The 15,231-nt window shown below is 52.2% G+C and overlaps 1 protein-coding gene across 2 annotated transcripts in view; it reads left to right on the top strand.

Annotated features, from left to right (window-relative positions):
* Positions 1-15,231, top strand: part of KDM2B (lysine demethylase 2B) — a 92,537-nt gene that overhangs the window by 17,627 nt on the left and 59,679 nt on the right. For both annotated transcript variants that reach the window (XM_080650630.1, XM_080650629.1), the window contains exons 6-8: positions 126-228; positions 11,010-11,103; positions 12,072-12,225. In XM_080650630.1, coding sequence (XP_080506756.1) covers positions 126-228; positions 11,010-11,103; positions 12,072-12,225 — 351 coding nt within the window. The remainder of the gene's footprint in view (positions 1-125; positions 229-11,009; positions 11,104-12,071; positions 12,226-15,231) is intronic.

Below are 15,231 nucleotides of genomic sequence, written 5' to 3'. Positions count from 1 at the left end.
CACACTCGACCTCCTGCCCTCGCCCTGCTCCCTGCCGCAGGCCTGGGGAATGCTGGGGACAGGAGGAAGGGGTTGGGTGATTTGGGAGCCCAGCAAGTGCTGACGGGGGTCTGGCTTTTAGGTAGACCTGGTGGACTGGGTGGACAACATGTGGCCGCAGCACTTGAAGGAGAAGCAGATGGAAGCCACAAACGCCATTGCAGAGATGAAGTACCCGAAAGTGAAGAAGTAAGACTGCTCGCGGGCAGCGGGAGCTGGGAGGGGTGACTCCCAGCTGGGGGGTGGGGAGGCTGGAAGTGAGCCGCCAGTGATGCCACAGCGCCGATGAGATGGGAGGGATGGTGTGGGCAGGTTGGCATCTTGCTTCCCTGGAATCCAGGGGGTCTGCGTCCTGCTCTGGGGCTGCAGTCTCCTTCCAGATGGTCCTCTGGCCTCGCTGCCAGCTGTCCCCAGGGGGTGTGATCTGAGGAGGAGGAAGATAATGGGAACTGTCTCTGTGCCCATGTGTATGTGCATGTGTGTGCATTCACGTGTGTGTGTGTGTGTGCGCGCACACACACACACACTTATCAAGTCTTTGTCAACTCAGAGTGGGCGATTTCAGGGAGACTGGTGCCCCATAAACACTGCTTTTGTTGAGGGGTGGGGAGGGTCTGAGTGTCCTTCTGCTTCTGGCTGTTGAGAGGAGGGCCTCTGATCCAAAAGAACCTTTTTCAGAGCCTGGGAGTCACTTCTTCACCAGACGTCCCGTAGACATTCCTCTAAGTGGGAGGTTGGCACTGGGGAGGTGCTGACATTCGGTTGCAGGGACCTCACTACATGCACCGTGACCAGCAAGTCATGAGACCGATTGCTCATCACGGGCAGAGACACCTATCCCTGCATGATGGAGCATTTGAGTAACGGACCCCTGGGAAGAGGAAGTCACCCTGGGGCTTCCAAAATGGGAAGCAGATGCTGGCTGTCCCAGGCAGGACTGTTGCTCTGGGTTTCCTGGAAGAATTGGCTTTGGTGGCCCAAATCCATTAGCATCTCTCTGCTGCCAGGAGTACCCCCAGGAGCTTAGAGGCTGTGAACTTTTCATTCATTCTGTCCTTTATTCAGTGCACACTGAATGCGGACTCTGTGCCAGGCTTTGTAAGGGAGGCCAGCATGCTGGCCTTGGGCTTCTCAAGGTTTTGCTTTCAAGCTCTCTCTCTCTTTCTTTAATTACTTCTCTGGCATTTTCCCTCCCCTCAAAGCTGAAACCCTGTACACTCCTTGGATCTGGGCCCCATCAAAGGCAAGTGGGCTCAAGGAGCCCCTGGGACAGGGAAGTAAAACGATGAACAAGACAGAAACCCCTACCCTCTGGGGGACACGCCATGGAAACAAGGGTGAAGGTGCAGCGCTCATGCCAGAGAGGGAAACAGTCCAGGGAGGAATCCCTTTGGGCTGGTGGCTCTGGGAAGTCCTCTCAGAGGGGACATCTAACCCAGGTGTTAAAGGACAGAGGAGATGGGAGGGATGTGGGCAGAGATGGAGGTAGGGAAGTGCCAAGGGCCGGGAAGGAATCATGAGGGTCAAGCCTGAGGAAAAAATGTGGGACTCAGAGATCAGTTAGAGGCGGATCTCGGCTCATTGATTGATTGATCATTCATTCAGCATAAGTACTGAGCATCTAATTGGTGCTGACACTGGGAATGCAGCCGGGAGAAAATCCATGAGCTCCCTGCCCTCATGGAGCTTACAGTCTGTATGCTCATCTGGAGACAGACATTAATCCAATAACCAGAGAAACAAGTGGAAACTTGCAGCTGTGATGAGACCACAAGGCAGAGACCCACTGAGCTAAGGGAGCATGTACCAGGGGATCACCTGGTCAGGATAGCATCCCCGAGCTGGGGTCTGAAGGGAAAGGAGTTACTTAGGTGAAGAGGCTTTGGAAGAGCTTTCCTGGTTGTGCAGCGGGGCTGAGTAGGACCCTAGGAAGGATGGCAGTGGGGCTGGGGATTGGGTGCAGGATGCTGGTGGCGGTGGGGTGCACCAGGGTGAACAGTCCCTGACGCGCCATAGTGTGGGGTCTGTATTTCTCCTAAGAGCAGTTGGAAACCTCTCTGAGATTTTAGGTCGAGAGGGATGTGTTCAGAGTTGCATTCTGCAAATTCTCCTGCTGCTGTGTGAGTTGAAGGAGGTGGAGATAGAAGAATATGAGGAACCACTGCATCGTCTAGACCAGCCTTGGGCAAACTACGGCCCGCGGGCCAGATCCGGCTGTTCTATCCGGTTCTCTTGCTCTTCCCTCCGCTCCTTTACTTTGAATTTATATTAGTTCACACAAACACTCCATCCAAGCTTTTGTTCCGGCCCTCTGGTCCAGTTTAAGAACGCATTGTGGCCCTCGAGTCAAAAAGTTTGCCCACCCCTGGTCTAGACAAAGGTGAAGGATGGGCCAGGGGCAGGAGAGCAGAGAACAAATTGGACACGTAGGAAGGTAAAATAGACAGCAGTGGGTAACACACAGGTTTACCTGTGTGAGTATGTGCAAGAGTTTATTCTTATACTAGTAGCCCTGCTCACGATTCCGTGCGCCAATAGCTCTCTGCAGGGTCTGGACACTCTGTGCCCACTGCCCAGAGGCTCTCCATGGCCCAGAGGCCCATCCACGGCTGGGCACGGAATGCTCATGCTGCCCCCTCTCAGCGGCTGCTCCCCCGCGCCCCCCCCAGGACTGGGGGACTCAGATGGAGCAGAGAGGACTGGGCGCCACCATCTTGTGGTTATGGGTGCTGCCATCTTTGTGATGGAGTGATGGTTAATTTGCATATTACCCTTTTATTAGATAGGATTATTATTTATTAATTTTTGTATTTATTTGCAGTACAACTGTAAACCTACTTTTGCCCACCCCTGTATATTTCAGTGACTTTATGTCTACCTTGCCTCCCTAAGATATTTAGGGAAGGATTTAACTTGATTGAAAGATTCCTCTTCATAGTAAACTTCGTTAATACCTTGAGAATTCTATCCAATTACCAAAAAAAAAAAAAGGTCTTACACAGTTTTCCAGGACCACATGTCTCCCACCCATTGGCTAGATTGTGTGCCAAGTAGATTGACAAACTCCATCAGTGGCTGTGGAAACTCGTTAGAGGATTTGAACCTTGTTAGGAAGGAAATTGTCTCCTTGGAACTAGTCCATTTGTTCCTCGGAAAAGAATGCTGATCTCAGTTAATGTGCGGGATATAATGTAAGTGACACCGTTTCTGGAAATCACAGAGCTTTCGTGCTGGAGGTGCCTGGAGAGTGGAGACAGCTGACGGGCCACCTGAATGGAGGGCTTGCAGGAGGGGAGACGGAAGTGTTACAAACCATTACTGCTGTCTCCCCAGCTCCAGACTCATGCTGCTCAGCCGTGAGGGGTTAGGAATTGTAATGAGTTTTGGCTGAGATACTTAAGGCCAGGGTTGGTGACAGTTGTCGAGGGGGTAGTTACAGGTGTGTGGGAGACAAAAGATTTGTGCAGAGTATGTTAGTCTATTAGTTCTCTATTGCTGCATTTATTGAGTGTCAATTATGTGCAAGGCGCTATTCTAAGTAGTTGGTGGGCTCCCTGTGCTCATGGAGCTTATTGCCTGGTGGGAAGAAGACACAGACAAGCAAAGTGAGTAATATAACTGAGGTGACAAGTGTCATGAAAAACAAAGGGGAAGGAGGGTGACTGGGTGGACTGGATGAATATCAATTGTACCATGCATTTCTGCCACTGCTGTCCCCTCCACCTCTACCCTGTAGTATAGTTTTTTTTAAGTACTATTTGCTGTATAGAATTGTCTGGGAAAATTCTTTATGATCATATAAACAATGATGATTATTTGGGAGTATCTTTGTATTAGCTGTTTATTGCTGCATTGCAGATTACCCCCAAAATTCAAAACTTAAAAAAAAAAAAATTAGCCTGGCTGGTGTGACTCAGTAGCTGACTTGTCCACCCATGAACCAAGAGGTCACCAGTTGGATTCCCAGTCAGGGCACATGCCTGGGTTTCAGGCTTGATCCCCAGTGAGGGGCGTGCAGGAGAAAGTCAATCAATGATTCTCTCTCATCGTTGATGTTTCTGTCTCTCCCTCTCCCTTCCTCTCTGAAATCAATAAAAATATATTAAAAATATATTTAAAAAAATCTTAGCAGGTTAAAACAATAAATATCACCTCACAGCCTGTGCAGCTCCTGTAAAGACAGCCCTGGGCTGCCATCATCTGAAGGCTTGACTGGGGCTGGGGAACCCACTTCCACCATGGTACCCTCACATGGCTGTTGGCAGGAGGCCTCAGCTCCTTACCATGTGGGCCTCTCCGCAGGGTTGCTTGAGTATCCTGGTGACATGGCAGCTGGTCCCCCAGAGGGAGCAGTTTGAGAGAGCGGGAGTGCCTTGTGAGGCCTAATTTTGGAAGTTGCATACTGTTTACTTCTGCATATTCTATTAATTAAAAGTGAGTCACCACATCTGGCCCACACTCAAGGGGAGGGGCCTATGCTCTGCCTCTGAAAGGGAGGCGTATCAAAGGATTTGTGGACATGTTTTAAAGACTCCACAATCTCCTAGGTCAGTGATTTTCAACCTTTTTTTCATCACGTGGCACAAATAAACGAATTACTAAAATTCTGAGGCACACCAAAAAATGTATATTTTGCCGATCTGACAAAAAAAAAATAGGTATAATTTTGATTCATTCACACCAGATGGCTATTGTTGTGTTGGGTGCTGTCCTTTTTTATTTATTTGACAGTCTAAGGGAAAAGAGGTCAGGTATTGCATGTTTTAAAAATTCTTGCCACACACCAGTGTGCCTCTGGTGGCACAGTGGTTGAAAATCACTGTCCTGGGTGTATGACATGGGCATATACCCTTTTCACTTTAGACTTCTAGGTATTATAACACATTCCAGAAGGAAATGAGCAAGTCTCTTCCTTCGTCACCTGCTACGCAACACGCAGGACTGGCAAAATGAGGTTTGCTGGAGTAATGGAGATATGCTCTGGACTAAAAGTCCAGCAAAACGGGGTCCTGGCCCTGACTGGTTTGGCTCAGTGGATAGAGCGTCAGCCTGGGGACTGAAGGGTCCCGGGTTCGATTCCGGTCAAGGGCATGTACCTTGGTTGCGGGCACATCCCCAGTAGGGGGAGTGCAGGAGGCAGCTGATCGATGTTTCCTACTCCCTCTCCCTTCCTCTCTGCAAAAAATCAATAAAATATATTATTAAAAACCCAAAAAACAAAAAAAACGGGGTCCTGAATAATTGAGAGTTGACTGCATTTTTCTCCCCATGTCACTTTCTGGGGTGGCGGGAAGACCTGGGGAAATTTGGGGATGCATACCTGAAACAGAGAGGATAAAAATGGGCACAGGATAAGCCAGTTTCAGGGGCTGCCTCTGCCACTCTGGTGACCATGGCAAGTCTTTCGTCTCTCTCAGAGACTCAGTTTTCTCCCCTATGAAGTGGGGATCCCCCTGCCCCCATCCCCCACCATGGGCAAGACTGAGCCTGCGGTGGATGTGAAATGTGGATGGGACAAGATGCTAATGCATGTGGTCTCCGGTAGCACTCCAGTGGCCATTGGAATTCCTACATCTTCTGCTTTTCCATCTCTCCCTCACATTTGCATAGGGCTTTAAAAATAAAAGTTAATGCTCACTCGAGGCTATGTTTTTTATTGATTTTAGAAAGAGGAAGGGGAGAGAGAGAGAGAGAAACATTGATCTGTTGCCTTTTGTACCTGCCCTAATTGGGGATTGAACCTGATACCCAGGCACATGTCTGACCAGGAATCAAACTGGTAACCTTTCGGTACACCCTCTGCTTTTCTTTTTTTTTCTTCTGTTAGCCGTGCCTGCTTTTCAATACACAGGACAACTCTCAACCAACTGAGCCACTCCGGCCAGGCTCTAGGACCTGATTTGACCCATGAGGGCCACTAGAGGTCCCCTGACTAGTTCAACAAATGGGGATGCCCAGTTCCAGAAGGGGGAAAGATTTAGCCCAATGTCACAAAGCTGATTAGAATAACAAATTCCAGGCCTTTAGCCATTTGCTGCACTTACACAGATGAGTCTGACATGGTTCCTGCCATCAAGGAGCTGAGGCATTTGTGACTAAAAACATGATAATAATTCTCCCATGTTGGCAGTTCATTTAACTCCACCTCTGTTTTGTGTGTGGCAAAGCCCTTGCTCAAGGACACCCACTCAATGACTGCTCAAGGTGGGGGATAGTTCTTATAATTATTACTTTTTCTTTTAAATAGGCAAAACATACATGTGGTGAAAAATCCAGCCAGTTCCAAGAGTTCACAGTCTAACGTCTTGGCAGGCCATCCCATGAACAACACCAGGAAGCCTTCCCTTGGCCCAAGGCATTGACCACTTTGAAATGACTTCACATGTTTGCTTTCCTAAAATGGGGTTATGGGGTGGTTTTAAGGGTGAAAGGATATCATGCATGTAAATAGCTAATATTAGTACTTGATCATTGGACTTGGTAATTAATATTGGGGAGTTAATTAGCACTTGATAATTAATACTGGTGGGTAGCCCCAGTGGATGGAGTTTGGTCAAAGAAACTTGATTCCTGTAGAGAGTATAGCTGATGGTCACCTGCCCCCCTGTAAGGGTTTGGGGGAAAGGTATGGGGACAGGATGGGAGGAGGGCTGTGGCCCTGATGAGCATGCCCTGGAGGCTGGGACTTGTGATTTGAGCGCCCAGCTCCTTCAGCAGGAAGTCAGTGGTGGAGGTTTAGCTGTAACTGCAGAGTCAGCTTCTTGAGAGCCTTGGGCTTCTTGAGAGACCTGGGGAGAAGGACTGAGAAACTCCAAATCAGGCTCTTTGGATAAGCACCGCCAACCACTAGGGTAGTGACCAGGGTGAGTCACTACCTCTGAGCCTCTGCTTTCCTGGGAGTGACCTCATAGGGCTGTGTGAGGATTGTATTAAATCAAAGTATCATAGTGCCAGGTATGTGTTAACAGTATTTATCTCAATGAATCCCCACAATACTTTTATCGTGTAGGGTTATAGAGCTACTAAGGTAGGGGGAAGGGCAGCAATAACGCATTTTAGAATGCAGAGTTGAACTTCAGCTCACCTCCCTGCCATTAGGAGGAGGGAACGGCTCAGAGAGGGGAAGTAAGTTGTCCAAGGTCACACAGCTTGTCTATCTTAGGGCCAGAGATGAATCCCTGGCTTCTGGACTGCCATGCCCTGGATCTGACACCCTTCCAACCCCTAGCACTGATCATTTCTCTAGCTGTGCCCGCATGGGCACGTTTAAGGAAAGTGGGTTTGCTGGGTTGGTACCTCCAACACCAGGACAGAGTCCACGCTCCCAGAAAAAGGGGGTCCGGGGGTTCCCATAGAACGGGGGTGGGTAGAGCTACCCGCGTGCTCCCACCCTGGCTGGGTGAGGGGGTGGCCGCGGGCGGCGGCGGCGTCCCCTGGCGCTGGCCCGCGCTTCTCTGTCACCACCGCGGCCTCCCTCCGCCTCCTTGGCGGCAGCAGCGCCGCGCTGGGGTTCAGTTTCAGCGAGGAGGAGCGCAGCCTGCGCTCGGCTTCCCGAGGAAGGAAGGAAGCGAGCGGGGGCTCCAGGGTCCTCGGTGGGTGCCTAGCAGCGCCGTGGCAGGGGCTGGGTTCTGCTCGCCAGGGCCGGGCGCGCGTCGAGCCGGCGCCGCCGAAGGGGACGCCCGGGAGCTGCGCCGCCACCGCCGCCGCCGAGGGTAACCGCGGGCGCGCCGGGCGGGGCCGGGCGGGGCCAGGCGGTTGTCCCTGCGCTGTTCCCCGCCAGCGAGGGGCTGCCCAGGCATCCCGCTCCTTCGAGGTGCGCTGGGCGTGGTGGGGTGGCCTCCCGCCCGCGGGCTGCACGGTGGCGTCGCGGAGCAGCCCTTTGTGTCTCCTGGCGATGCGTGTAAGTGGAGTGTGTGCGCGTCGGCGCCTCCAGCCCCGTCACCGGTGCCAGCTTTCCAGGTCCCGCGCCAGACCTTTGCCCGAGGGGATGTTTCCTGTGCGGCCGGGGCAGTTTTGAGAAGTTGGAGGGAAATGGGCGGGCTGAGGCCGCCCCGCCTCCCCAGACCCCAGACAGCACCCCAAAGTTGGTGCGGCAGGTGCAGCACCCCCTCCGCCAAGCTCCTCCCTAGCCAGCCCTGGGAGGCGGGAACCCTTGAGAGGCTTAGCTCCGGGGGCTCCTGATTTTCAGCCCCTCACGCAGGGTGCCTGTGACACCGAAGCCACTGGGCCGGGGGGCCGGGAGCGGGGGTGTCAAGGGGCGCGGCTTTCCAGGCAGGGGGCGGCCGAGGCGGAAGCCTGGCTGGCTGGCCAGCCGCAGGGAGAGCTTAGCCGCCGTGGCACCGAGCCGGGGTGCCCATGTGACTGCGGTGTGCTTTGGAAGAGGAAGCTGTAGAGGTCAGTGCAAAGACGTCACGCCAGAGCGGGCGAGAGCAGGAGTGAGGGGGGAGACCCGGAATGAGCGCGGGGAGGTGGGAGGGAGGCGGGGTGGCGGCTGCACGGCCCGGACAAAGCCGCCCTGTCACAGCCATCCTACCCTGGACGCCCTAATGCATGCAATTGAGGGGCGGGAGGGGCGGCCCAGGCCTGGCGGCCAGGAAATGAGGGACGTGGGAGGAGGGGCCTCTCTAGGACAGGCGGGTCTGGAAGTGGTGTCCGCAAGCTCCCAGGGGCCTCAGAGGATGTTGAAGGGTGACTAGGAGGGCAGGTCAGGCACAAACTCAACTTGGAGAAGTTTCGCTGCACACAGCAGCGGCAGCTCGCAGGCATTCCGTTTCCTCACGTGCTGGCAGGTTGGGGCTGCAGGCGGGAGGTTGGGTGGGAGGTCAGTTTGGCCAGGTAGGCCTGGTCCCTGGAGCCCAAGAACCAAACTACTGTCTTTTCCTCTGCCCTGTGGGCACCTGGGTGGATATCCAGCTGCAGACTGAAGGAAGTGTATCTTGTTCCACCCATAGACACTTAAATTGTTTTCCTTAGACTGTTCTGCTGAGGCTTGGAGGGGGTGGAAACCAAGGTTAGTTTAAAAAAAGAAAAGAAAAAAAACCGAGAGGAAGAGGTGGTTTTAGGAGCTTGAGGACTAATATTTTGAAGTGGTGCTGAGAGAAAAGAGGCCAGTGTGGTCCATGGGGTGGTGTCCCTGGCGGGGGTTAGGGCTTCAGACACCCCCTCCCCCAGTTCGCCCAGGCCTTCAGAGTGGGGACATGGCTGGGGCTGGGCAGGGTGTGGAGCTGGAGTCCCCAGCTGGGACTTTAACAACCCCAGCGCCTGTCTTCCTGACAGGGCTGCGTCCTGTGCTGTCCACTACACCCCTCCGATGGGGTTGCTAGGCAGCGGGGCTCTGATGTACGGGAAGGCCTTCTGATTTGTCAGCCTCCTGCAGACACATGCTTAAGGCTCCTTCCAGCCTATCCCGATGAGGGACGCGGCACGCTGCCTGCAGACTGCCAGCCCCGAGCCCCGGTACACCTGAATGTGAGGTGCCAAAGGCAGCCAGAGGGAGGGGGCACTAGGAGCCCTACAGCCTCCTAACCCAGCTCAGCCCCACCCTTTATTATCTCCTCAGCTCCATGCTGGCTCCTCCTCCCTGCCCATCCCTGCCCCATTCCACCCCTCTTCCCCAAACCATGGAAAAGCAAAGTGCTCCGGGGAAAAGAGGTCAGTGGGGTAAGCATGTGTGTGTGGGCCTCTGGAGGTGCCAAGATGCATGAGCGTGAGCCCTGGGGAGGCTGCCCTGACCGTGCCTCCAGTGGCTCTTGAGGGAAGGGGTGGATGGGAGGGAGGCCACCCTGGCACCCCTGTCTGCCAGGTCTGGAGTTGGAAGCCTGTTCCGTCCTCCCTCCTCCTTCCTTAAGCACTGCCTCCCTCTAGGAGGGCAGCATATTCCGGGAGGAGGGAGGAGACTGGGGAGTTCCCGTAAGGAAGGGCTCAGAAGGAGGCCCCTGAAGGCACTCCCCCAGCCCCAGCTTCTAAAGCCCAGACACTCCCTCTTTTCCTCCCCCTCTGCCTGTCCACCCCCAGGGTCTTCTCTTAATCCCTTTACCTTTTTTTAGCAGCTTTATTGAGGTATAATTCACATACCATTCATCCATTTAAAGTGTACAATTCAGTGGTTTTTAGTGATGTTTACGGAGTTGTGCAACCACAATCAATTTTGGAACATTTTTATCACCCCCAAATGGAACCCTGTACCCTTTAGCAGTCACACCCAGCCCCTGGCCACTACTGATCTCCTCTTGTCTCTGTAGATTTGCCCCCTCTGGACATTTCATCTACGTGGAATCATACGCGGTGTGGTCTTTTGTGGCTGGTCCCCCTGAACTTTTAGCTTCTTTGCTTACTCCGCAGTCCGGGGCAGTTGGTCTCACCATTTAACTTTTCCCTGTGCAGTGCTCCAAGAGTGTCCCATCCTTAAGGGCAGGGGTCTTTTGCATTACTCTGAGTGCCATGCCTCGCTCTGGGCTGCAGCGCTGGTTGGCTCTCAGTAAATGATAGTTGAATGAATATGGAGATGAATGGGGACTGGTAATTGGCAAGCCACGCAGGTGGTTTACAACTGAATTCCAGGGCGCCCAGCTGCTGCGGAGGGGGCTGGCAGCGGGCGCGCTCTGGATAGAGGAGTTTCTAAGGAGCAGAAAGGAAGACCTTACTTGGGTAGGAGCTTGGGTGAGGCAAGAGTAGAAACCTGCCCTGGGTTGCCATCCAGCTCTCTTGTGGGAACCTGAAAACAAAAGTGCCTCCCCAACCTTGGGGAGCAGATGGCCAGTGCTTGAGATTGGTCACCTGATTGCAGGGGCTTCCCCCAGGGGGGAACTCCGATTCAATTTGGGTTAAAAAAAAAAAAAAAGAAAGAGAAGGAAATTCCCAGGGTCAGCGTTTATAAAAGGGCGCAGGTCAGACATCTCCGAAGTTGTTTTCTCACCTCCTGTGATTCAGGCGTTGACTTGTTTTTCTGCCCCCCTGCTTCTGCGATGCAGGTATTGTCTGATGAGCGTGAAAGGTTGTTTCACTGACTTCCACATCGACTTTGGAGGCACTTCCGTTTGGTACCATGTGTTCCGGGGTGGGAAGGTGAGTCGAGTTGAATCTCTCCAACTCTCTACATCTCCGGCTGTTTGCATGGCAGGGCTCGCTCACCTTTCCCCTGCCTTCCGCCCCCTCCTCCAGCCAGTCCCTGCTCTCTGAGAACTTTCAGGGCCTCTTGGTGCCCCTGGGGCCACCTCTTTACTCTTGTCTTCTGGCAGGAAAGATCAAGGTCACCCCTTTTGTATCACATCCGGTCACCCATTCACACTTGTTCACCCAGAACGTTAGGCCAGATCGGAACTCCAGATTTCGGCTCCCAGGAACCTGCAGCGTTCATTTCCCTCAGCTCCAGGGCTGAGACCTTTTAACTTAAAACTCCAGTTGCCAGCATCGCCTGCTTCCAAGAACATTTTACACCAGGGACAGACGTCACCCAGAGAAAGGCCGTGTGGGACCTACATGCGTTAGGATGCTCCTGCCGTGTTTGCTTCTGTGAGCGTCCACGTGGGGACGTAGGCGTCCCTCTAGGGATGCAGGCGCTCCCTGAGAATATGGGTGTGCCGCCCTGCTTGTCTGGGTCTCTTGTCAGGAGAAATTCTGGCTAGGATGTCATCCCGCTTGGTTCCAGATGTTTTTCCTCCTTCTCCCGAGTGAACATCAACTGGGTTTATTTATTGGGCTGCTTTATCATACACCTTTGGAAATTGCTCTTCTCCTTCCCCCACCTTCCTGACAAGCCTGTGGCTCAGGAGAAAGAGTGTTCCACGGAATCCAGGAAGTCTTCCCACCCTGGTGTTTCATCTGGAACAGGGATTCCCTAAAGGCGTGTAAAGGACATCCCTGAAGGGTGGCACAGCCCTCCCTTCACCCCAGAGACCCTTTGGGCTTGGGCCTGGAGGGACCCCTCCCCCTCTCCTGGGCAGGTGGGGCTGTCCCCTTGTGCTGTGGCGGAGCCTGGAGAAAACCAGAGACGTGGCCTGTATTTCAGCTGACTACCTCCTTTTCCTCCCAAGATCTTTTGGCTGATTCCTCCAACCCTGCACAATTTGGCGCTGTATGAAGAGTGGGTGCTGTCAGGCAAACAGAGTGACATCTTCCTGGGAGACCGTGTGGAGCGCTGCCAAAGAATTGAGCTGAAACAGGGCTACACGTTTTTCATCCCTTCCGGTAGGTTCCAATGCGGCTGGCGCTGAGGTCGTGTGTTCCCGTGTCCCTGCGGCTTCAGCCAGAGTTCTTAGGCCAAGCGACAGGGTTTCTCTGGGCCTCCTGGCCATTGGCAGGCCCTGAGAGGAGAGGCTTTGGGCTGCAGGGAAAAACAGTCCCGGTTTCCTCTCCTATCTTACCTGTATCTCTGCCTGTGGGCCAGAATTCTCTCCTGGGGGAACGCCCAGGGCCCTCCCTCAGGACTTCCCGCAGGGAGGTTTCTGGGTGATAGCATGGTCCTGTGGAGGGGTGGGTGGGGCAGGTGTTACCCTGAGGACGCTGAGGCAGGCCCTGGGAAGGGGCAGACCCTGGGTCACTGGGGAAGGACCCAGAGTGGCAGCCTCCCTCCTGAAGAACAAGATGGGATGTAATCAGTGGCAGCTCTCACCCTTAGACTCCCCCCTCCAAAACCAAAATTAACTCCACAGCTACAGCAGAGGGTAGTAATTAAGAGCATTAGCCCCGGAACCAGACTGTATGGCCTTATTTCAAATTCCGGCTCTGCTGTTTACAGGCTGTGACTTCACAGAAGTGACTTAACCTCTCTGTGGCTCAGTGTTCTTAGCTGTATAATGGGAATAAGGTTTTCCAAGGTGGTTGTGAGGACTGAGTGAGTGAGGGCCTACTTGCCTACAGCATTTTGGAAATGGACTGAGGGCTTTTGGCCAGTTCTAGGCTGAGTCACTGGTGGATGTGGCAGATGACCTAGGATAGTGGTCGGCAAACTCATTAGTCAACAGAGCCAAATAGCAACAGTACAACGATTGAAATTTCTTTGGAGAGCCAAATTTTTTAAACTTAAACTTCTTCTAACGCCACTTCTTCAGAATAGACTCACCCAGGCTGTGGTATTTTGTGGAAGAGCCACACTCAAGGGGCCAGAGAGCCGCATGTGGCTCGCGAGCCGCAGTTTGCCGACCACTGACCTAGGAGTCTGGGAGTACGCTCTTTTTTTTTTTTTTTTAAACATATTTTGTTTATTTTTTACAGAGAGGAAGGGAGAGGGATAGAGAGTTAGAAACATCGATGAGAGAGAAACATCGATCAGCTGCCTCCTGCACACCTCCTACTGGGGATGTGCCCACAACCAAGGTACATGCCCTTGACCGGAATCGAACCTGGGACCTTTCAGTCCGCAGGCCGACGCTCTGTCCACTGAGCCAAACCAGTTAGGGCGGGAGTACGCTCTTAGGCTGAACGATAATAGAATTTTACCCAGGATGAGGGTGGTGACAATCCCACCATATAGAGTCGGCGTCAGGCCACATGTGGGAGGTTGTGTCCTTCTTTGATTATACTTTAGAGCAGTGGTTCTCAACCTTTCTAATGCCGCGACCCTTTAATACAGTTCCTCATGTTGTGGTGACCCCCAACCATAAAATTATTTTCGTTGCTACTTCATAACTGTAATTTTGCTACTGTTATGAATCGTAATGTAAATATCTGTGTTTTCCGATGGTCTTAGGCGACCCTGCTAGCGGTCGAGAACTGCTGCTGTAGAGCCTAAGACCATCGGAAAACACAGATATTTACATTACGATTCATAACAGCAGCAAAATTACAGTTATGAAGTAGCAACGAAAATAATTTTATGGTTGGGGGTCACCACAACATGAGGAACTGTATTAAAGGGTCGCAGCATTAGAAAGGTTGAGAACCACTGCTTTAGAGGGTAAGTTGACCTGGAGAGAGCAGTCTGGGTTGGTACCACCCCAGATGAGATGAATCTGAAGCAGGAATTGGGTTGTTTTACCCAGGGAAGTGAAGGTATGATAATGCAGTCAGCCAATTGAAGGATTGTTTCCTGGATGGAGAGGTAAAGCCAAATGGCATTGGGATGACTGGTTCTGCTAGGTAGTGAGTTCCCTGTTACTGAAGGGACAGTTGGGATTTGTCATGTTCTCAGAGGTGGGGCACATGTGGTTCCCGGGGGTTGACTTCATGGACCAACACGGGGGGAAAAAAGTTGAAAGCTAATATAAGGTTACTAACTTTTAGTTTTGCTAAAGGTGGACCTTAGTTAAAAAAAACAAGAACCTGGAATCTACTTTTACTGGTATTTCATGAAAGGAAGACTATTCTGACACTAAAAATGGTGAAAGTACATAATTTCAGAATCAGGGACAGCACTTTAAATTGGATAGTGTTGAGTTTATGAAAATTTACACCATCTTCATCCAGGGACTTGGCCTTCCCTCTGGCTGCACCTGCCCAGGTGAACTACAGTTAATAATAATAATAACTGGTATTGCTGAGCAACAAATATTTTATATTTTTATCGTCTCTGCAAGCAGGTAAGAAAAAACATCTCAACCCCCCCCCCTTTTTTTTTAAATAAAGAACGTTCCTGAGGCCCAGAAAAGTGAACAAACTAGCCCAAGGTCACACAGTTAATAAGTGACAGACAGGCCAGGTGTGTGTCGTTTCAGAGCCCACCTGGTTCCCTGTTAGCCTGGAAGTCAGCAGGTTTGAGATATAGTCCCCCTTCTCAGCTGTATGACTTTGGGAGAATTATTTGCTCATTTAACGGACTTTCTTAAGGGTCCACTTGGCAGTCCAGAAGGTGCTGGGGAGGATGTGAGATTCTCTCTGTCCTGAGCGAATGCCTAGCCAGGTCGCAGCCAGGGTGGTGGAGCCTAGTATAAGGACCTCAGAAGGATGCTGGGGTCAGTGACTTGGGCTGGCCTGAAAGTATTTCCCATTCTTGCTCTATAGTAAGAACTACCCAAGACCCAAAATTCATGGTAGCTCCATATGTTTCTTAGACTCAGGTAAGTCTGAGAAACTAACGAGCAGCTGCTTATTAGCGTAAGTTGGCTTGGACCTCAGATGATCCATCTGTAAAATGGGTGCAGGGCAGTGACGCAGGCTGGAAGTGAGGCAGACAGTGGGGCGGTGGAAACTGGGCAATTGCTGCTCAGCTCCAACTAGGTAGAGTCAGGCGGTAATGGGGCCCAGTGGGCCCATCTT

The sequence above is a fragment of the Plecotus auritus genome (assembly GCF_963455305.1).
Source record: "Plecotus auritus genome assembly, chromosome: 13".
NCBI lineage: Eukaryota > Metazoa > Chordata > Mammalia > Chiroptera > Vespertilionidae > Plecotus > Plecotus auritus.
This window is presented reverse-complemented; position numbering and strand designations above follow the sequence as displayed.